Genomic DNA, 24601 nt, shown 5'->3' on the forward strand with positions numbered 1-24601 from the left:
TCATGTAACTTAAAAGTGAGCCTTCTGGCTGGATAAGAGAGACAGGGTCCAATGGGAGAGACACATGTTCTTACTCAACTAAAAGGAAGGTGGTTCTTATGCCAGGGTTCAAAGGCAGAATAATGAAAGTAGGACAGAGTGAAGGAGCCTTTTCACACTGAATGATACTTATGATCCCATAGTGGATGTCTCCTATGTTAAACTTCAATTTTATTCATAACTACAACATCATGTGCCTTGTTCATTAAAATAATTCAATATCATTATACAATGATATTTTACGATGAAATATACTCAGTAACTGCAATCAGGTTATAATTACTTCACAAATAGATCTGTAAAATCTAAACAGACCCTTAGAAAATTGCAACCACTCACCCCTGCTCACCCCCCCCCAAAAAAAAAATATTAACCTTAACAGCACCTGTATGAACTACATATTTCAAAAATTTTTGTATTATATCAGGTCTGCTACTTCATTATGTGTTTCTTTACACAGAGAAAAATTGCCTAACTGCCCAGTGGCTGAGAAGAGTTAGATATACACTAGCAACTCACATGTATCAATTAGTCATATAAAATAGAAGTAAATCAGAAGGAAAAAGCTACAGTTCTATAGAAATAATTTTTTAAACTTAGCAATAACAACATGAGACTGATGAGCAAAGTCTACAGATAGTCCAAGGATGGCATTTGTGATAACTTCTGAAATGCGAGTAGCTCATGGCTTTATTTTTCAGCCATGGCATACTTTACTTCAGTATTAATTTGTGACACCACTTCAGAGACAGTTTGGTTAAAGTCCTAAAAGGAAAATACCTGTTAATATTTTGGAGCTTGAATAGCTAGATAAAATTGAATGGGCAAATGTTGGGTTTTCTTAAAATCCTTAGCAAATTTCTATGTGTGTGTGAGGTGTTGTACTGCTTAAGTATAACAGACTTGAAAACTTGTAGGGGTTTTTGGGGGTAGAGGGAGTTGTTTGGGGCTTTTTGGGGGGGTGGGAGGCTTTTTGCCCCCACAATAGGTTAAATTTAACCTTGAATTTCCAGCCTTTGCTTCTGCAGTAGAAGTGCTAATATTGCAAATAAACATGGTAGTCTCTGCTAATCCTCTGATCTAATGGGCTCTTGTGGCATTTCCAGGTAAAGTCATGGAATAAAGAGATTTTGGCTGTTCAAAATGTTGTTCTCACTTGCACAGGTTACAATCAGAATGAAAGTGTGTTATCTCATGTGTTAAAATCTGTACTCTGATCAAGCAAAACAAATTTCAAAACCTTGCCTGAGTAGAATTTGATCCATTAATGATAGCAACCAAATAAAAGGTTCCTAATATCTAAAAGAAGTTGGAAAGAAGAAAATAATTGGAATGCAAGAGTTCTTGAATCAACTGAGAGGTTAGTTATACTGTGAAAAAGTGATCAACATGAACCTGGAGACAGAAAAAAAAAAAAAAGAAACCAAACTTAAAACTACTCCAGCAACTAGTCTGAGGGTTTGGAAAAATCTTTTAATTTGTTTTAAACTACACCATGACATTTCTCTAACTTATATTTTGAACTCTTCAGACATGACACTGATGTTTACCTTTATGTACTGGGCAACTGGAGTTGCCTTAGTGCTGGAGCTTCTGTTTTGCAAAAGCAGAACCAATGCCATCTGGAATTGTCCATTTCATAATCTTGGTAACAATGAAGATGATAAATATGTTCACAGTAGGAGACTGGCTGGTCTACTAACCTGTCCTTTGGGACTCAGCTTGTACCATTCTGTCTGTCAGACCTGTCAGAAACTGTAGATTATTTTGAAGGTTTTGAGATACGTATCATTCATCGTCCTCCAGGGCTGCCTGGAGAACAGCAGTATAGTTTCATGAGAAAATATCAAAGTTTTCATCTCACGTTAGACCAAAAATTATATCTTTGAACTTCTCAGGAAAAGGTACAAGAGAAGAAAAACAGTTATAGCTTAGGTAGCCATCAACACAATGTGTTTGAGTACCCATTTGGTGTGCTGAGGGCTCAGGAGCACACGCTTGTCGGGGCCGGGGGCGGGGGAGGAATCGGAACCCATTTCTTTTCTCTCAAGATCTCGAGTAAATGCTTTCAAGCCTCATCAAACAACAACAATTTTTGTTAAAAACAATACATTCCAGCAAAATAGATGGTTTTCCTAAATTAGCATTTTTCTGACAGAAAAAGGCTTTCAGTGTAAGTACCTACTGGCTGATGAGGAAGTACAAGTTCTGCCCACCCTGTTTTGCTGGTGATAGCTCAGTGAATTACTCTGCGGCTGTCTCTTGGTTTCAAATTTGAAAAGCAGGCAGGCTGGCTCTTACTGCAGAGGAAATTCAGCAACTGCTATTTTATAAACAGCAGCAGCCTCTACTGTGAATCAGCATTAAATGGACACCACAAAATATGCCTATAAACTACTCTAATGTTCAACATGTTCTTCTTCATGTACATATAAGGAACAAAGACCTCCACAGTTTTCAGGTATGCCTGTTCTAAGCTGCATGCATTTCACAAAATCACAGAATGTTAGAGATTGGAAGGGACCTCGAAAGATCATCTAGTCCAATCCCCCTGCTGGAACATTTAAAGCATTTATGCATTTAAAGCATAAGGTTACATAATTAGGTTTTCATCATTTTAAAAAATGCATACAGACACATATTAACTTTACAACGTTGCCACCTCCCTTCCTGTTCCAATTTAGGGGTTTTGGGGAGGTTTTTTTGCCTCCCCTGATTCAGATGCCACTTTGAAGTGCAGAAACGTCAGAATAACATCCATGATTTTCTCATACTGAAACTTTGGAAGCATTCAATGACACTTACAGTACTATAATAAAGCATGCTTAACAAAGATCCATCTGTGCCATAACATCAGCAACTTTATGACTATTTTTGGCCTCCTGCTGTTAAGGAGCAGATCTTTAATGAGAATTTTAAAGAATGTTCAGTAAGTACTGAAGAGCGTTGCAAAAAATCTTTTGGAATTATGCATCTCATCTGTGAAATTTAAATATGTTCTTCAGAAAAAAGAAATGCTGCAGCTTTCTCTCACAAAAGGAAGAATATCAATATTTTGTAAGGAGAAATCACTCCCAGTACAAAAGCCTAAGTGCTTTCAATAGGACATATTTCAATCTGGCTTATTCAGAGACTTTCAAAGCAAGAGGCACAATGAAAGGAATTTGGTTCTTTCTTTCTTTCCTCAACATGGCTGGAGGCAAGTGGGAAGTGGCGGAAGGTGGTAAGGGGAAGTGTAGAAAAGAAAGAAAAAAAAAAGAGGGAATGGGTACTTCTCTACTTCAGGAATGGAACAAATTCACAAGTCAGATGACAGTAATACCACAAACAAATTGAAAACCTGTGGAAAATACACAATCTCAGTACATTTTTCAAGAAGCTGGTTTACCTTTAGATCTCACCTCTGCATTAACCTCCAAAACACTCAGGGAATATTTACTTTTTTTCCTGTGATGTTACAGCTATGATCCTTCAAACCAGTCCACGAGATGCAGCAAACAGATTTAATAATCCCTTCACAAAAAGATCCCACCCCAGCTGAAAATGTTTAAGATGTGTGCTCTCATCACTCTATCACCACCTTCTCTCCCCTGACTTCTGCTGTTCCACTTAAAGGTGTTTGTGGAGGCTACATAACATCTGGCTTTTCCACCATTATTGTCCTTTACCTTGACCACCACCAACTTTCCCCTCTTGGACTTTAGGAGAGATCACATCCCTCTTCAACTATTATTATACCAAACTAAGAAAACCTGCCTTTTTTCTACTGGAAACATCTTTCTTAACAAGTTACACGGAAAAATTTCCCATTCGTTTCCCAGTAGCCATGCAGTCTTTTTCTTCACATCAGTTTATGTTTTAATGCAAAAATACCAGTTGTTTGGATTTGATCCAGATTACTTGTGTTCTTGAGCCCAGTTCTCACTGTATAACAACTTTATATCTTTCCTCATTCTCATTTTATTTTTCAAGAATAATTTGCTTTATTTTTATTTCCACAACTTAACTAATGCAGTTTTGTTCATTCTTCCTTTATTAATTTTTTATACCCTTTAAAAAAAAAAACACCACCTTTTTATGTCCACTTTTTTACTGAATACATTCATAAGCATCCTGCTTATACTTTACACTAGAAATCTTTGATCTTTTTATCTAATTGCAGACATTGTCAGAACAGTTTACTAAGGACCATGACACCAATGACTCCTCACATAAGCATGCAGAGCTCCACAGTTCCCTGAGACAGACCAGCTCCACAATCCCATGTGCCATTTCACAGACACCTGTTTTGTGAACAGGCATATCATAATCTCTAGAGATTTCACTCTCATCTTATTTGTATCTCTAAATTGCCCACAGCTTTGACTGAACCTGCAGCAAGCCCCATACTAGCATATACTGGTTTTGCTCTTTGAAGGCACTTGGCAAGTATCCCAACAGATGTACCCTCAAAGGAGACATCTCTATTAGGAATCTTAAAAGATCTGTGGTGTTGTCTGTTCTTGTAGATTGAACAAAATCTTGTTCCTGTAGAACAGTAAGTAGCACCTTATGTCCAGCTGCATGACTGTTAACTGATAGCTGAAAAATAACATTTTACCTAATATCATTCCACATGCACATGGAACTGTGGACTACCACCATACCAAACAGTCTCAGATAACGTTTCACGCCAAAAAATAAAGAAAGGTCAGAATTAGTATTCTAATAGAAAGCATCTCACCAGAGCCAAATTCAAGCAAGCAATATAATCTATCAACAAATTAGTAGAGACATTTAGAAAGCAAGAGAAAACAAACCTTTCCAGTGTTTCTGGTTTCTCAGGTATCTATTTGGTTACTACAAGTCAGATAATTATGTTCTGTCCGGTGTGATAAACCATCCATCCAAGTCCACTCCTATAGTCTCTACCACACAAAAATAATATCTAGTACCTCCAAAGCATGCAACTTTTTACAAGTTTGGCTTAGAAACACACCAAACAATTTAGTTACTGTTATTTTTTTCCATTATTCATTTCTTTCATCTCCCACTGTTTGCAGAGAGATGGCCAGCTCCACTCAGTGACTCTACCCTAAAACACCATGCTCCCAGTAAAGCACTGGCTTCTATTTTTTAAGAGGTTGCCACACCATTTGAGACAGAACATTCTGAAGCAGAAAAACTGCTTAACCACAACCAGGATGCATTTCACCATTTCCAGTTTGTTATGCAAAACAAAATAAGCAATCTGAGAATTCCCAGGAGATGCACAAAATTTAAGACAAAAGGTTAATGCAAACACTGCCTAATCCCATTTCACACTACCTCATCTCATCTTTTCAGAACTAATAAGAATACCATATGTCATTAAAGCCAGCAGCTCATATCAAATACACAGAAAGGTCTATCCATCATTACAGACCTCACTGCACATTTTAAAGGCACTTGAATTTTCTAGTTCTAACTAAATGATTAGATTTTTTTTAAAAAAATAAGGCATGAAATTCATCATACAATTACTTTAGCATCCTGCTGTGATAGAAAGGGTACTCATAACTTACCTGTAGCTGTGTACTTTGTCTTTAATATGGCAGTTAACCAGAAGAAAAGTAGTCAATCCAACTCTGCAGCAGGCAAAGATTCATAGAAAGAAAGGAGGAGCCCTTCTTTCTGAAAGCACCAGAAAAGCTTCAGGTGTGCAGTCACACCCCCCAGGAAACATACAGCACAGGTGTGGAGAATGAGACTTGCACAGAAAACCTGGGGCAGGCATCAGAATTAATAAACAGTGAGGAAAGGGAGACCGTGGTCGAGTTTTGGGTAGAAAATAATTTTGTACTTGTTTATATCTTATTTGAAGTTTTCTGTTGAAATAAATGCATTGTTGCCACTGGTGTTTTAACAAATGCTAGTTTGGCTTTAATAAACTTCAGGCTTTAAGTGCAAGGAGATTAATCTCAAAGTTCTGTTTAGTTTGCAGCCCAGCACATCCTTATGTCCTTTAACAAGTTTATTTAAAAATTGTTTGATCTACTTAGGGAAAACAAGATAAACCAAATTAATTTTCAAATCCACATTCTTTGAGTAATTCTTAAAAACAAAGGATATAAATCTAGTTATGTTTGTCAGGAACAAGTGAACTCTTTAGCCATATAAAGAAAACATATCTGTTAAAAAATAGTTATAATTAAGAAAAATTATGAATATATATTAAAAAAAATCTATCTTTTCTGAATCAAATGTTAAGAAGAATTCATTGTTTTCAGTAGAACAAATGGTTCTTGGTTCTAGATGACAGTTTAAAACTCAACAAAGATGAAATAAATGAGCAGGGATTTCCATTTAGCTACAGAAGATTCTAGTCCAAATATTTGCTTTGTCTTAGTTCTGAGTAGGGCTAGGATCTATTGTCTCTGTCAGGCCCTATTATAATCTCTCATGTACCACCTTTGCAGCTGCTACTTTCAATATTCAGCTGGCCAAAAAGGGCAGGACTCCCTCCCTTGGTGGTCAGAACACACACCTGAGTCAAGGATAGAAACGAGTGCTCTTAAACTGCAGACGCAAATGCATGGGGCTTGAGTAGAGAGAGATTTCTTAAATGGTTTAGTAAAATGCTTTTTTTGGTAGTGTATCTTCCAAAAAATATCAAATCCTGAAAACTGTCTATAGGTGAAAATATTTTTTAACTGTGCTCTGCTCTAGGAATATTACAGAGGATATACTCCACATATACACATATACAGCACAGGATTTGCATTAGCCTTAAAAGAAGAAAATATGCTTAACAACTGACACTGCTAATCATAATGTTGGGTAGGGGAATCATTATAGAAATTTGTGAAGCAACTCACTGGTATCCCAACAGGGCAATAAGGCTTTTTCTAAATAACAGGAGTAAGTAAAAGAAAGTAAGACTTTGTTCTGTTTTTTTGTTGTCAATAATAAAGGTTCTGTTGATATTTTGGTCTCACCGAATGAGGCTGTAACATGAACCTTATTACTTGAAATAATTTCTAAGTGATAGCCTAAGAAGCTGCAGGTCTTTGAGAGGAAGTAGATCTGATACCTCCCCTCGCTGTGGCACTGACCAAGGACAGTGAGCAAAGGTTAGCAAATACTTTGCTCTAGAAGAACTTGTTAAAAAAAAATCAAATTTGAGTATGTTCTAATACATTATGACCATGACATCATGTGGAGATGATCTTTTTATTGCTGATATCACAAAGGTCATGTGTGGTATCACAGTTTAGACTATCCAAGACAATCCAAACTGGCTAACAGACTGAAGCTGGTTTATCCTGTGTTCCAGTAATTGTAAGAAGTTTAGAGAGTCATAACAAAAATTCATTTTATCTCCTGTGTTAATTTAATAGAAGCTAGTAGTTGTTGTTTAAGAAACATATAAGAAAGAGGTAAAAAACAGAGAACAATCTTTTCCATCTTCTCATAAGAATTTATGGATTTCCTGAGATAGTGATTTGATCTACGCCAATATTTTTAATAGCTATTAGAAAAACAGGGATCCTAATTCTCCATGCTAATTCACAAACTGGTCTGAAGATTTGACCCAGAATTAATACATGAGCATCTGAATAACATCAGAATCAGGACAGAAAGGAACATTTTGCATTTACCATAAAAAAGCCTTCTGTTTCTGAAATTTAGAATCAGTTTCACAAAAATAGGATTAACCAGCTTGGTAAACTCCTTGAGTATTTTTAGGTAAGTCATGTATTTGGATTTTTTTTTAAAGATGGTACTCTGGAAAATTGCTAGTGGAACAGAAGCCTCTGAAAGACAGCTGGAGAAAGAAAGTATTTAGGATCATACAGAATAAAAAGTATGATTGTGGACAAGAAGAGGTTATTACAAATGTCACTTTAATACAGTTTTTTTTTTTTTTACTTTTATCTAAAGGAATAATCTGAGAGAAAGATTTGCAGGTTGGCACTGCAGCTAGCGTTTGCAGCATGTTTCATCATCTGAATGACCTGACTTAGTCCTTCTCTTTGACACTCTGCAGGCCCCAGAGGGGTTTTGAGAACTCAAGCAGCTTCTGCCAAACAGATTTCTCACTTGTCCAAACAGATTTGCTTTCAAGCTTGAATATATATTTTCCTCTAGCAGTTAGTAGCTGCTAATATTATATTAGTAAGAAGAAAATTCACCTCAGTGACATTAAAATAACAGAATAATTCTGTTTTCTAACTTCCCTGTGATAAAGGAGACTTGAAAATTCACCTGTCATGCAACTCTCCTGTTATGTAGCTGTATTTCTCATAAGACCCAGGTTTGTGTGGTTGTTTGTTTCGTGGTTTTTTTTTGCCTTTCACAAAAATGGACTGGGACTACGTTACTTCGAGCAGAGTTGTTGTGAGAATATAGTCACAATTTCATCTTCAGCAGCATAAAAAGATCCTGGATTTTTCCGTCCACCTTCCATTCCCTCCCTGCTCTCTGCCCCTCTTTTATATCAGAGACAGCACCAAAAAGTATGTGGGTAGGTAGGTAATTATTGTAATGACAGTCTGTGAGAACTACTACACTGTCTGTAGTTGTGCTACAGTGCTGAGAATTTTATGACAGTTGCAGCATGAAAAAGCAGCATGAACCTAGAACCAAATCTTTGATGTTGTATATCAGTGGATTTAGACCCTGACACATTTTGCGTGTGGCTTCATCATCTTGAATAAGCAGTCATTTCCTTTCTAACAAATCTTAGAAACCTAGTTGCTACTCAGTAGAAAGGGATTGGGATTTTTTAAACTAACTCTTTCCTATAATTTTGAGGGCAAACAGAATGCAAAAGTAAAAGACAGTGCTATGAAAGTCTGTAGGAAAAAAAAAAATCTCTAGTATCTTTTGTGAACTATCTGCATAGCCAGCTCTTTGTTATGTATTCAGACTAAAAGCTACTACATCTATTATTGGGATGGGATTGTCCTAAAAGGCAATAATTTTTAGAAAGAGCAAAACCTGACAATATCTATTGTTAGAGGGGGTGGCAGAGGGATGGAAAACAAGACAACACATTACTCATTATAACAGCAAATGCAAAGCAACATTCTGGCAAAGCATTTCCAGAAGGAAGAGTTTACCGTGTATGACAAATCACATGTTAATGGCTCCTTCTGGAAATATTACACTGAATTCATGCTACTTGCCTTAGGAAGTCAACAGCAAATATTTTCAAGCATAAAGAAAGTGTTAAGAAGACACTAAGAAAATATTAAGAAAACATCTCAATATTCACAAGAGCTACACATACTGACTTCTGGCTTTCTGACTTCTGCTAGTCTGCGTAATGATGGAACTACCTTTCATACCCCAAACTCTTAGTCCATTCTTGAAAATAATTATCCCTTAAAACTTTTTTCCTCCTCAGGGAAATTCTATAGACTTTAATTTTTTGAAAGATTAATTTCATTTATATGTTTATTTCATCTGTTTTCAAATGCTTAAGAGCTAAAGAGCTGGAGTCAAGATACAATACGCCAGCTGTATACATCTGTGGAATGTATAACAAACATTGCATTTCACACAAAGGATGAGATTTAAAAAAAAAAAAAAATTTAACATCCCAGTCATTTTAAACTTCAAATTGTATCATTGAAGCCCATAAAATTATATCAACCCAAGATACAATTCAGGTAGATCAGTACTTGATTTTTAGTGCTGTCACTTATGCCTCCAGTTGATAGAAGATGTAAATGATGCTTATGATGAAAAATATATCAAATGAGAGAGAATCAGCATTCTCACTGGATCTCATAGAAGACATAACTTTTATTCCATGGATTTATAAACCAACAAGAATAAGTGCTTTACAGTTTAAAATGTTCTTACAGTCCTTTCTCTTTTATGGATGTGCTACATAATAAATTTTAACTTCAATAGGTGGAAGTCAGTATGGACACATCTTGCAGATTAATTGTTTTTCAGGAATAGTGAAAGGATGAAATGAAAAGAAAGGATGAAAGGTGAATTAGGTCTTCTCAGTTCTGATGTAGAGGTGATAGTGCCTGTTATGGGTATGTTATACTTAAAGAATTGTTTTGACCAAAAAATAACATAATGTTACATACAGAGCCAAGAATTTATTTTTAGCCTGTTAATAATCTTAACAGGCTGTTTAAAATACAACCAACTGATTAGGCTAACTACAGTAACACTGGCTCATAGTCCAAACTCATACAGAAAAGCCTTACTAGTGATGTCATTAAAACTGTTATTCAACACTTAATAATATCTACTACTTTTCTTTGGTGTTATGCTCACCGTTCACGTGTCTCTTGGGTCACAGGGTTGATAGCACTAACCTCCATCAAGCAAAGAGGTGATGGGGAAAACAGTGTTTCAGGAGGTCATCAGCATCCTGAGTTATTTCCAGTTAGGGTTTCGGTTTAGGTCTGTGTACAGGATCCCTTCTGTCTCAATACTGGCATTCACCTGGGGCTATTTTTACATGATTTATTATCACAGTCTGCTTCTTTCCCTGGTTCCCAACCAAAGTTTGAAAGTTGCACTACAGCCTCCCTTAGCTTTATTCGCCATAAGGGGCTATTGCTACTTAGGCAATGAATGAATACCCGGGTCTGTCAGACCTCTACAGTGAAGGCTATTCACAGGCTCTAACTAGAACAAGCTTGGCATTAATCACTAGACCAACAGAGAACTGCTAAAACCAGCTAAAAGCTACTCAGGCCAAGGCAAGACCAGACAAGTCCTGAAAACTTCACTATCAGGTGGATATAAAACCTGTGGCCTTTTACTGGTCATGGCAAAAGTCATACTTTCTGGCCTACAGGTAGGGAAAATATGACAGTAATGGCCAGGCAGAGCTCACTGAAGGAGCAAATTGCTTTGGTAGATTACGCAGTCACAGATTTTGACTGCTCAGTCATTACAGCTTGGAAAGAGGAAATTAAATTAACAGGGGCTAGGATGCAATAAAAAATTGGAAGGATCTGAATAAGAGATTAACACTGGGAGGTCACAGAGCTAGATGAAAATATATTATGGCAGTTAAAGTGCCTTGTTGGTGGAAAAAGATGAAGCATTGGCCAAAAATCAAACAAAATCAAGCATAAACCTACTAACATTTGCTAACATCTACAAATGTTACTGTGCTTTGAATGCCAAATTTTTCTGCCTTAAGTGTACTGAGATGAATTTTCCCTGAATATATGGATCACTGTACAAGAGATTTAGATAAAAATGGGATTTGCTTTCAAAAGTGTCACATCCAAGATCCTAATCCAGGAGATGTATCTTGTGGTTCCACAAGTATTGAATGCAGCCATACAAAAGGGCTGTTACAATTTCACCACTGGATCGCTGTGCTGTTTATTAGATTGTACATTCTTCAAGACTTTTTGTGGAAACAGCTTCTCCAGAAACAGATTTGATTCCTACTAAGCTATAACACATCTCTGTGTTCATGGCTAAATGGAAATAATACACATCTGGAAAAAAACCCTGACGTGGCTTGCTATGAGAGAGCAGGAATCTCTGTATAGACAGGATATGAATTTGGAAGCTAGGATGTTGTTGAATGCATTTCGTGTTTGATATGTCCAATCAAAAAGCAAATTATATTAGAAATTCACATACTAATCACATGTGATGTTGTATGCAAGTTCCCAGTGCAAAAGAAAAGTGTTTGAATTCTACATATGGAACCAAATACATTATCATAACACTTGGTATATGGAAAAACACATCTCTTCTTACATTTTGTTGTGAATTACTACTCTTAGAACGTGCTTTTCTACGGAAATAACATATTCCAGGCAAAATGTATTGGTGAAGACTGGAAAAAAATAGTGAAAAAAAGAGATATATCAAGAAACACTTGCAACTTGCTGTACTTAAGCAATAGTGATTGTACGTGCATCAGTCATTCAGGCAAACTCTCTTGTGAAGTTTGTAAGGTAAAAAGCTCAGTTACAGGGAAGCCCCTTTGTATATACTTCATTGAAATTCATTTCAGTGATTGCAGTCACTACACTTCAAGGAATCTAAAAACACAAAGAGTGCCACATGAATTTGAAGACAGAGAGAAGGTATTCCAGCATTCAGTTCCTTCAGCAAAACTATCCAGAGAGTGAAAATGCTAAGACAGAGTCTACCCAGACTGTGCTGACAGACTGACAAGATTGTTCCCGACCTGGTTGCAGTTGATTACCTCATAAAACCTCAAAGAAGAAAGATGACGTTTTATTCAATAAGACCAAAAAAAACCCAAAACATTTTAACAAAGTGTATTTTAGTAAAATCTGAAACCATAATCCTAGAAACACCAGTCAAAGCATAGCCCAGCTGTGGAGGCAGCTAACCCACATTTGGTTTTGACTTTAAAGTTCCCCCATCCTGAAAGGTCCAAGTTCTGCTTTTGTGCAAATTTACCTCAGCCTTCATAGCAATGAAGAACTTTTAATGTTTTACTCATGACCCAGTGCAATCTGGGTCAAGAAAGTAGTAATCATTTCATTAAACTTTCCTGAAAAGCTGAATTCAGTACAACTCTTTATTAACGGTTTCTATAGAAAAGACATGGACAGTACAATGACTGAAGTAACAGAAACAGTATGGATTTCAACAGAATACAATTTGTGTGTGGTGATTAGAAACCCAGTAGCAGTGGTTCAGGACTTTGCACAGAGCTAGAAAAGCAGAGGAATGCTAGCTGAACATAAGCCACCCCTGAATCACTGCTGTGGAGACAGCTGTAGAAAAGGTAAACCCTGAACTAAGTTATAGTATTTTGGGTATTCCCAGCAGGTGTATGAAGATATTAATGCCATTCTACAAGGTATTTATGAAATTCCATGTCAAATACTCCATTTATTTCTAATCCATTTGTTCAATATGAAAAAGTTCAAAACTGCTAGAACAACAGGAAACCCTGCCTAACTAAAGAGCATAAATCTTTAGTTTTTGAAGCATAGTGATATTTTCTTCCATGAAAAGCTCAATCAAGCGATTTACTGGAGAAGTGTCACCTGCAGCTATAGCCATGACACCTTCAAGGTTCAAACCGTCACACCAGCTCCTAAAGCAGTGTGTCAGGGAGCAGCAGGAGCCAGATGTCTCTTGGGGACAACAAACCAGAAGCAATGGGTGAATGCCAGGCTGCAACCTCACCAGCAAACACAAAATGTTTAGGCTTCATGGAACACCAGGTAGGTTATTAGATACTCTAATGTATGTGTGTTGATCAAATAAGCCCCTCCTTGTTTAAGTAAGCCACATCAGATATTTAGGTTTTCTTGAAGAAGTGCTTCATTATCTACAAACTCTTCCGGTTTTTGCCACATTATGGCAAGTAGTTAATAGTTTATCCCCTCCTAGGAGACCTTGCTTCTACCCTTAGGCCATCACAGCTTTCCTGTTATGCATAACTACATATGTCAGTAAACAGAACGAGGGCAAGCATGAAAAAGAGGGACACACAATCATTTCTTCTATCAGCATATAACCAAGATGATAAAAGTAGCAACATTTCTGTTACAGAACAATAGGATATGGGTGCCAAAATCAGTACTAGTGATAACAGTGATAATGGAAAATAATAGCGAAAAAGAAAAGCAAACTTAAGGACTTTTGCCTCCTTGAAGAAAACTTCCTCAGCCCAAGATAGCAGTGCCCTGGCATTAGAATTCTGTTAGACTCCATGTTTTGGAGGGTTGTGTGCAAAGTTTGATTTGAAATCTAGAAGCAACACCTGTCTTCACCATTTACAGAGCCCCAAACCACAGAAGTTTCCTGTACTGAATTGAAGTTAGTATTCCACCTACTTGCTCCCAGCCACAGTCTAACTGCACTGAACAACATCCATTACTCTATCCTCCTGTAATTGTCAGCATCCGCAGCATGTGAAATAGCAGGAGGTAAACATGGGATGAAAGTACTGTAGTGCTTATTGCTTCTGTTTCCTGCTACACAGATCTTGACTGCTGTGATGATGTCCGTCTTTCATGGTTTTCCTCCTTAGTACATGCAAAGTACTGCTGCTAACAGATTTAAAGGACCAGCTCTACAGGATGCCCATTCACCTCCAGAGTAAACAAAGACATGTAACAAAAAAAGCCAACACCTCCCTTTAGTGAACTGAATGAAAGCTGTCTTATTTGGGTTTTTAAAAAAAGACAGTCAGAAAGAGGAAAATGTCTCTTCACCACAAGACTGAGGTTAGCCGAGATAAATGCAGCTTAACAAAACAAGCAAAGCGAAAGAAGCATTTTGTGGAAATTTAATAGGATTTGAGAGGAAATGACAAGTCATTTCAGTCAAAATTGCTTTGGGCATCAGATCCAAGTGGAATGGTCATGCTGATCTACTAGGAAAGAGGTTCACTTGCTACTATAGCAATGTTGAATGTTGCATTTAAGCTTACAGGTGAAAACAGGACTAGATAGCAGAAATGCCACCCCAGAAGTCCACTTAACTGGAAATACAAAGGAGTCAGAAGCCACCAAATAGTGGAGGGGGGATATGGAAGTCTGACAGTCCAGACTGAACAGTGTTAATTATGTAGTTCTGCTCTCAAAGTGTCGGAAGAAACTTTCTATTTGGAAAAGATGATAACAAGGACAGTTTACAAGTGTATCTTGTTATTTAATCTTTATAGTCATCACAGAGGAAATGGCTATTTATCTACAATTTTAATTAAGACACTTCAAAACTAACTGTGCAATAACTTGGAGACCTAGCTCCTCCTTCCTTCTCATTTATGCAATATTTTTTCCTTATGCAATCCCCAATAGAAATGTGCTGTTTCTTCTAATTCCTTATAGTGTATGGCTGCATCATTAACAATGATTTAGTATAGGTCTACTGAGATGAAAAAATAATGCTGGTTATACTTTTTGGTTTGGGGGGGGGGGGGGGGGTTTTTTTTCTTTTTTGGTTGGGGGGGGGGGGGTTGTGTTGTTTTTTCTTTTTATGATTATGTTTACAGTTAAAAAGAGTGTTCACATTAATAATTTACATTACAGACCTTGCACAGGAAACTGGGGGGGGGGGAATCCTCTTTTTAAACTCCTGACATAATTTCATAGAAATAAAATAATCTGTCATTATCATAATACAATGAAAACTGTAATAAATTTTATTCATGAGTAAAAACATGTAGAGGGACAGCTGGGGGAAGGGAATCTTTCTTGTGGAAGACTCCAGGGAGCTGCTGGGGGATGGTGAGTTGTGGTTTATTTTTTTCTTTTCCTTGAAACATGTAAATGGAAAGCACTGAAAAATATTGTCAGGATAATACATTATTTTTTGCCACAGGTTTAATACACATTTAATTAAAAGTGAAGCATATAGCTAAGCTTTAAGTACTAGAGAAAAATATAAAAAGAAGTATTGGAAAACGAGAGAACTATTTTCCATCCTTGTGGAAAGATAAATGACATACTACCTCAGGAAGATTAAAAATAAGAACATTAACATCATGACTAATAACAAGAAGTTATTTTTTCATCTAGTAGATTAAAATAAGAACAATTTTAATATTCATAAGATAGATGAAGCAATTTTTCATGCATTAATTCTAAATAGAAAAAGGCAATTCCAGTATCTTTCCATCTTTTACCAATAACTGAATTTGTCACACGTTGTGAAAGATAGCTCACTGAAGACAGCTTAAAATCATTTTTAAACTAGTGGCACACCAAACAGGGCATTTAACCCATTAAGAGGTGACAGATCAGAGAGATTCCAGTGAAATATATATTTTTTTAATTCCTGGTTACGAATTTTTATAAAACTGATGTGAACAGATTTTTCTGAACACAGTCATGTTAGTACTTTCTCTGAAGATTTCTTTCCATGTTACTATTTAAAAACAAAACCAAAACCCACAACAATGCAAAAACCCTCTATCTGGAAGTTGATTTCAATTACCTGTTTCAAGGACATAAACATCTCTGTCTTGCAGGTATAAGACACCAGTTTAACTCTCAGATTACAGACCCACCATAATCTCTTCCTTCCCCAATATAAGAAGGAAATATCTCACCACACAGTCTTTGTTGCCTTTACTGTGTTCTGCACAATGTGATGCTCACCATGAAAGAACTCAATACCAGCATACCTAAGATTTTGCCGATTTCTTCCAAATTTAATTCTTATTGTGATCCCATGAAGTACTGTAAGTGCTGGCAATTTTTTTCATTCCAGTATTATGTAAAATGGAGTGGTAGTGAGTGAATGTCAGAGTCCAATACCCTCTAAGTTTTTCAGATATCCCACACAAGGAGGGTTAAAGTTTATTGTCAGATTTACTTATTTGATACAATTGTCATTGTATGGGATTTTGATTTAGTAGCGATACAGCAGTATACTGAAATCACAACACAAGCACAATATAGCTATTGCTGTATGCAGTTGAACCACCATGCAAGCATGATTTCCATCGCCAACCTCTATACACTTGCCATTACAATGCTGGGCGTGCCCAGTCACTGGGAAGGAATACGAGAGTTGAAGCCAGGTCAAGCCCATTGCTCTCTTCAAAGTTCATTTTATTAGCTGGCCTAATTTGAAACTTAATGTTAGATTGAGCCACATGTATACTTTCTTCCCTGATGTTGCTCTGGCTGACTCAGAAAGACACTACTCTCCACTAATTATTTCAGAGAAAGCTGCTTATACAACCTGATGACTCCCTGGTACAGCTGAATATCTAACACAAAGGTTGCTCTCCAGTCCCCCTAAAAATGCAGCTCTCCTTACAATAATTGGTGATCATTCTTTACATTCTTCCCTGAGCTCATTATTTTTGCCCTTCTCTGAGTCTTCCTCCATTGTGGAGGGGTCGGTCACAGTGAAACGTTGTTACACTGTCATAAAGATTCTTAACTGCTGGACTCCATCTTGCATCTCTCTAATCAGTAGACATTCACGTTATGAATAACTTTTTTCCTCTCTCTCACACAGTACGTTCTGTCTTTTCTTTTTTCTGAATTGGGCCAAAATTTTGATTTTCGAGAGGGAGAGTTAATACTATGCTTTTCCCCATCTTGACAACTGTATTCACAGAAAATTTAATTCATACTTATGGGTCATTACAGCTGAATGATATTTAAATGCATCTTTTTTTTTTTTTCTTCCTATACGTTCTACCTTTTTTGTTGGTAACCTCAAAACAAAATCATCAGTAAGTTTCTTTAGGACCTGCTTAACATGAAAACCAAAATGCAAAATACAAACTAATGAGAGGTGAACAGGACTTTCTCCATACTAAAGTGTTTCCTTTGGAAAGATGACTATGGATACGACATGAACTCTTCTATCTCAAATTGATTAGGAAGTTAACCAATCTACAGTGGTGTACTCAAGCACCCCTTTCCTCTGCTATAGCTATTCTTCAGATATTTAGAAAGGAGCACTTACCTTCACATATTGCATCCTGTGCAAGTTCTATTATCGGCTTGGGATTTCCTGGAAGCCAAGAAATGTATTCCAGATTTCAAAATTACAATATCCTTGGTTTAAGATGAAATGTTCAGAGCTAAGTATTTCAAGTGACAAAACATATTACTTTTTTGAGTTTTGCTTAGGCCATATTTCAGCCCAACCTTAATATTTGGGTTTTTCGTAAGCAAATGTAAGTTTAAATACCTGCTGTGCAAGATCAGGCCGAAATTTAAAACGACTGAAACAAATTAAGGTTTCCATTCCCATAATCATAGAATCACAAGATAATTCATGTTCAAAGGTACTTCAGCAAATATCTCGTCCAACACCCTGCTCAAAACCAGTTCAGCTAATGGTCAGATGGGCATAATCCAGCTGGGTGTTGAAAACTCCAAGGACGGAGACTGCACAACCCCTCTGGGCAACCTGCTCCCATGCTTGACTGTCCTAACAGCTTTTCCTTATATCTACTCTGAATCTCTTGATTCAGTTTATGCTGTTTTGTCTTGTCCCCCTGCTATGCAGAGCTGAGAAGACTCTAGTTCCATCTTTTTTATAACCTCCCTACAGCAGGCTATTAGACCTCCCTGAAGATGTCTCCCCTCCAGGCTGAAAAAAAGCCCTTTACCTCAGCTCTCCTGGTAGGGCTGCCAGCAAAAAATGGAAACTGACGTTCCAGCTCTTCCCCTAGTTCAAATTAATGCTTTCAGCCAAGCCTCCTGTATTCAAGAAAGCTGAACTTCAACTGTAACAGCTATGAAATCGACCATGGTGACCAAATATTTTTCTAACTTTACAAAAAAAAAAAAAAAAAAAAAGTTGCAACAATTGTTTACACGTACAGTCTGGAAAATATTGTCAAAGAAGCAGTATAATTATTTTTAGGCAAAGAATTATATCACAACAAATGGGATAGACATGAATAAATTTATGCTGGAAACCTTCATTGTTTTAACACAGGACTTAGTATAAGTTTAGGAGGATTTTATAAATATATGTTGAAAAGAAGTTTGGGATAACCGTCCTGGAAAGTCTGATATTTTGTAAAGATGTTTTAAAGGAAACAAAAGTATTCTTTGCATATTGATCCCTGTTTTGAGCATTTTTTCTGGTTGCTTTTGCAAGCAAGGAAGGTTGTGGAGTTTTTGGTTTATCTTTTTTTTTTTTTTTTTTTTCTCTTCATCTGTAATATCTTTATCCTGGGTTTATTTCCTTCAGAGACACTCTGAAATTGGCCACAACCTGTCAGAAGCAGGGTACTGTCAAGGTCACATTGCTACTGGTTGATACATGCTGCTTGAGTACTTAGAGCTAATTTAGAGCCTGATAGATATTGCTGCTAAGTGCCTTCCTTGAGCTTATTGTTAGAAGTTCTGTGTCAACAGAAAATTTTAGGTACCTCAGAATTAGATCTTGGAGAGGCAGAGGATGAAAAAAATGGTCTAGAGGTAGCTAACGGAACTGACATAGGGTGTAGGACCCCGCTATGACTTCAGTTTGCTACTTAGAACAGCTGGAACGTGCCTGCTATTCTAAAAGCTGAAAATATCCATCTACAGTCTTTGAAGATGTGGCCTTTCTTTTCTTTTAAAATGTAGATGCAGAAAGAATGAGCAAAGGCTTCTTCCTTTTTGTACCCTATGCAGTGGTGAAAGCACTTGTCCAGGATACAGCACAGACTGCTTCAAATCCACACATTTATACAGTAAAGTTGAATCAGACAAAACTGGAATATGTTGACTTATACAATATTTTACAAAGTTTATCTCTCTGTATTGGTTTTCCCTAAGGTTGTTTGAGAATGATTGGCAGAAGAGGGAGAGTAAGTGAAAATGCTAGTTAATGCAATTTGAAATTTTTATAATATTTACGGGGCATGTTCCTGTAGCAATTAATTGATCAATTTTTACAGAAGCTCTTGAAATGCATTACAGGTGTTCACTTCAAAATACCATGAAAAGGGGAAAAAATAAGTACAGGAGACTCTGTTAAACAAAATAAGTTGAAATTGCTGATGAAGAGTCAATATTTAAAATCTAAATACTGCTATGATAGTCTTAAATGTTCTGATGCCTTTTAATTTGTATTTAACCGACAGACTTAATTATATAGCATGACCAGGAGGCTCAAAAAACCCTCAGAACAACATTTTTAACCTCATTGAGATCACTTACAAAAATATGTAGAGTTCTTTGAAACTTGTTTCATCAGTTTTTCAATTTAAGTTTTTAAAGACATGCTTATACAAGATATATTTCTTATGTATTTGCAAAGACATCTTGTTTTTGGATTTATGAATTCTTTGGCACCATATGTCTAGGTGTTTGAAATAATTAGTTTATGGAAAATACAGTTAAATGCACTGAAGGGGCTGTTCTGAGCTCAGTTTACCTATTTATGCAAATGCTTAATTAGCAATCCCTCACAATTTAGTATTATAAACCAAGCAGTCAGAAAGCATATAAAAGAAGACAGATGATAATACTCTGGACCACATGCACAAAGTAAAAAATCGCAAGATCATATTTTGAAATAAAAACCTCTACTAGTTTATAAAAGAGAAACTAAAAAAAAAAAAAATCTCTGTTTCTAATCTCTCATACATATTGATTGATGTACATATAGGAGTGCAGCAAATCAAATAACTGTTTATCAATATGGAACAGTAGTTTAAAAGATACCTTCAGGCATGGACTATTAACAATGTCTACTGCCGAACTGAAGGAAGAAGTAACTTTTTTTTCACTTTACCACCATTTTTGTTTCCTTTGGTGACTCTTAAAATAGCCTGACAGAGCCTTTCCTCCATGTCTCATAAATAGTATTTTTTTTAATACCTTAGCAAAGCATCTCTATCGTCACAATACCTGGCAAAGAGCACTCCATCTTATCCCCACATGCACTTCTCAAATTCATTAGTGTACAGGAACATAGCAGAAACTTTTAGCAGCTGTAACAGAACTCAGAAATCAAGTTTTAAATATTCTCTAATTGCCAAACGTTGCTAATACAAAAGAATAAGACGCTGCCAAAAATGACTACTTACTTGGACTTTGTTAGATATTGTAAGGGATCGTGTACAACACAGGACTGCTTTCATGGTCAAGGGAATCTCACTGTCATCATGGGGTTCAATTCTTATCTTTAATGTTACTGGTTAGGCAAGGAGAGGGCAAAGTGTACAGTCCACCTACACTGAGCAGGCTGGACAGGGAGTTGTTTGGATGCGCTACTGGAGTGCACGCTGCTTGGTTTAGGCTTATACTTTTGTGCAGCTTCTAGACTAAAGGTTTTTAGCTCCAGAGGCTAGGCATGACAATAGACATCTGTCTGTACTCTAATTACTCTGTGCTTAATTGGTTAATAGATGAGCTTTTCTTTGTAGCAGCCAAAGGAAACTTTTCCAGTTAGTTAAGCTCTTCTAAAAAGGTTTCTTTCCACAATGTATATTGTTTATATATATACACGTGTATTTACATGCATATATAAAATAACAGGCAGATAAACTTTCTTCTATCTTGCTTTCAGATAAAGTCTGTGTTACATGTCCTTTCAGTGTGGCTACATTGGAGCATTCACCAAAGTCAGAACTGTTTAAAATTTATGGGGTTTATTCTCCTTTTGTCAAGCATTTTCTACATACAGGACATTCACGTGGTGTAAGTTACAGAAGAAAAATGCATGGGACAGATTACTGCAAATAAATAACAGACAGTTTACATGATTCTTGTTTGTTCACAACGGAGAAAAGTTGCTAAAAAGGAAAACAGATTCAGTAGCTAGAAATGTAAGCAGACTCTTATCTTAGTTAAACCTACCTAAGAGGAGGTTTGCTCAAGCTAAAGAGAGATCTATTGTATCACACAGGGGAGGATGCGAAACGCACACAAGACTACAATGCTAGAAAATTCCAGATTTCTAAGCAATTTTACACAATCTAAATTGCAGTAATTTTTTTTTTAAAAAAGATTTTTTTTCTGATTGCCTTCAGTAAACGGAGGTCAGTGTAAGAGCTTAAAAGCATTCTTTAGCAAAAAAATAATAAAAATAAAAACACTCTCAAACTTCTAAGTCATTGTTCTAAGTCTGGATAGTTGTTTACTGCTGGCTTTCTGATCCTACTGACTTGTTACTCTACTTCTGGGAACATTATTTTTCCTATTTACATGTTTAGCCATTGTTAATATTAGAATTCTAAGTAAACAAACTATAAAAAATACAAAGATTTTGTTTTGTTTCTTGTATGCACTAGTCCAATTGGATGCATGGAATAGAAAACCTGTTGAGCTAAGCAAATGGTTTAACAAATATAGATCAATGGTACAATGCATAAGCAAAAATGCTATCTACTGGTTGCAGACTTCAGTTCTTTGAATTTTCAGCTTCTTAAAATGCATTTCATTCGTTTTTAAATAAGTTTCCTTGATCATATAAGTGAAGCTTTGTGATGCCAGGCTTTAGAACATGGTTTACTCTGAAAGGATAAGTGCAATATTTTTTTTCAGTAGAACTGAAACTCCTTGCTGATGAAAACTTGTGACAGCTGAAAAACCTAATATCTATTTTTTTGTAAAAAAAGGTAAAGCTTCAGTAAGCAGTTCTCTCAACTAAGACTCACCGTAAAAGTAAAGTCCTTAAATTGCAGTGATCAGAAAACACTGCAAATGTGATTTCTCCTTTTTTTTCTCTCCATGATTGTTCCACAGCTTGAGACTAGAAATTTGATACCAAAAGGTTTTTTTTCCAATGACAAGCAATCGTGTAGCCACAGTGGGAATAAATTGTAAAATTTTTATGCTTTACCTTTCATGTGAGAATTTCGCTTCAAGGCACAAAAAGATTAAACATGGACTGGACAGAACAGGACACAACATTTCAGTTTAAGGAGTCAAAGATCGTACAACAGCTCTTATTTTGTGTCTGAAGCAAAGCAAACCAAAATGTGAACCATATTTAAGTCTTCCATTTACAAATGCAAAGTATCATATTAAATTCCCTGAAGCTTTTAGGGTTTTTTTTTTTTTCCTACTTCCTTTAAAATAATATATGATCTATATAATAAATGTCGATATTTAGTAATTTCAGTCAAAAAACAATCTCAGCTGATAATTAAGGAGTGCCATTATCAAATAGCCATTGTTTTAGTAACTTTTATGTGGACATTGATTCAAATTGTGTTCAAGTCAAAGAAATATAGAAAATATAGAAAGGTCTAACAATTTAAAATGAAAATTGTGTCAATTTGAAGAATGGTGTAATTTAAGAGCAATGTACTGTAAAACTATTAATTTGGTAAATATCTAACACAGATCCTTATGCTTCTCCAACCCAAATTACTGTGTTGCCTCTCTCAACTTCAGTGATTTCACAATTCAACTTATTGAGCCGTCCATCCAGGATAAACAGAGATTCCTTGGAAGGGGTCATGAGATACTGACCAAAAAGGCCACTGTCTTTTATAAGACGGTTCTTACTGTTCCAAGGCCATTCGCCTGCCTTGACAGGCTCCTTCAGACTCTTCACCATCTGAACCTTGCCAGAGGAGAGCTCCACAAAAAGAACATCAGTTTGTGTGCTGGAGCTACAGTAGACATTGTATTGATGAGCTTCAGTGAATGATGGCTGAAAAGCTACATCAGATATGTGCAAATTAGTATGAATGTCAAATGCATCCTGTATTTCTCCTCTCGTTGTTATGGACTGGATCCTCATGAGACCTTTTGCATCATCAATGCTGACAAGGTAGTGTCCATCTGGAGAGATATGTGGTGTGCCTGTTACGTCGCCGTTGTACCCAATCACAGAATCAGTAACGCTATCTACTATAAGCTGTGGTAGGACAGCCCCAGTGGTATCAGGCTTACAGAAGATAAAAACATATCCTCCAAGATGTGTATAAGCCAGTGACTGAGGAATGCAATTATAATCCTTCAAACTAATTGTCTTCATGTATGACATAGTTTCTAGATCAATTTTCCGGAGCACAGGCTCATCCTTATGAAGAACAAATCCAAACCTGGAAGGAAAAGCACAAAATCAGAGAAAGTCAGAGCTATTGTGTGCATTATTTACAAATGGGGAAAGCCATTTAAGAAAAGTACATGAGTTAGAGAAGTGCGACATTGTATTGCTATGTATCTCAGCTTCAGATGGTTTAGATATTAAGCAGTTTATAATATTTAATTTTTTGTTTTCTTGCAACTGTAATTTAGACAGCATCAAATATGTCTAGAAATCATTTATCTGATTAATGGAAAAGTGTTTTTTCCTACTGATATAGGGGAAAGGGTAAACATTACTCTGAGCATATATATTCAGTTATAACTTTTACAAAAGCCAGGAAGGAGAAAAATATTAAATCCCACATATTTTAGTTCGCTTCATATAGTTCTTCAGCTTGGAAACATCTACTTAATCCAGAACTCATTATTATCCAGATAATTATCTGAATCTTCCTCATTCAAATTCAGTAGAAATGAATATTGGAAAACGATTAAGGTTTATGCCTCCTAACTAGCCAAACCCCACACTTATTACAATTTAAATGACCCTTTATTCTTTTCCATACATCAAGGAATTTTCACTGAACATGAATAATATGGTAAAAATTTAAAATTCTAGAGCTGAATGTTTATAACATTTTAAATATAAACTATATAACTATTCTCTAATGTTACTGTATAAGTTCTGACTGCACAATCATTTGACTGTATATATGCAAAACCCACCACCCTAAATATTATGGAGTCATGTGAAAGAATATTAGTTTTAGTTATAATCTAAGCAGCTTTAACAGCACTTTTCCCAAACAGCTGTTTTCCTTTGGCACATTTCTTGACATAACATTTTCCTCTGAATCTTTGATCCTAAGAATGAAGCTGTGTGCTGATACATAATCTAAAAATACCTTTCACACCTTTTTGTTATAATGCACTATGGCAGCCAGAATGTTCCAACAATTGACCTGACAATAGCATGAAATTTTCACACTATACTTTGCAACTCCAACATATTTACTAATCAGTGAACCACCAAAATAACAGGCAAAAAGGTTTAAAGACATTGTTCAGTTCCTCTGACATAAAACAGAGTAAATTGTATTTGTACTTTCCACTTTCCCATATAAGAACAGAACTACAGAATGATTTCGATTGGA

The 24601-nt window shown here is 36.2% G+C and overlaps 1 protein-coding gene across 1 annotated transcript; it reads right to left on the reverse strand.

The window, feature by feature from the left end:
- Positions 1-22758: 22758 nt before the first annotated feature.
- LOC104470605 (follistatin-related protein 5-like) lies at positions 22759-23461 on the reverse strand (the record flags this gene model as incomplete). Its single annotated transcript, XM_010085588.1, has 1 exon — positions 22759-23461. A coding segment is annotated over one exon (703 nt), but the record flags the coding sequence as incomplete, so codon positions are not given.
- Between the last annotated feature and the right edge of the window lie 1140 nt (positions 23462-24601).

The sequence above is a fragment of the Pterocles gutturalis genome, unplaced genomic scaffold (genome assembly GCF_000699245.1).
Source record: "Pterocles gutturalis isolate BGI_N339 unplaced genomic scaffold, ASM69924v1 scaffold13370, whole genome shotgun sequence".
In the NCBI taxonomy this organism is placed as follows: Eukaryota; Metazoa; Chordata; class Aves; order Pterocliformes; family Pteroclidae; genus Pterocles; species Pterocles gutturalis.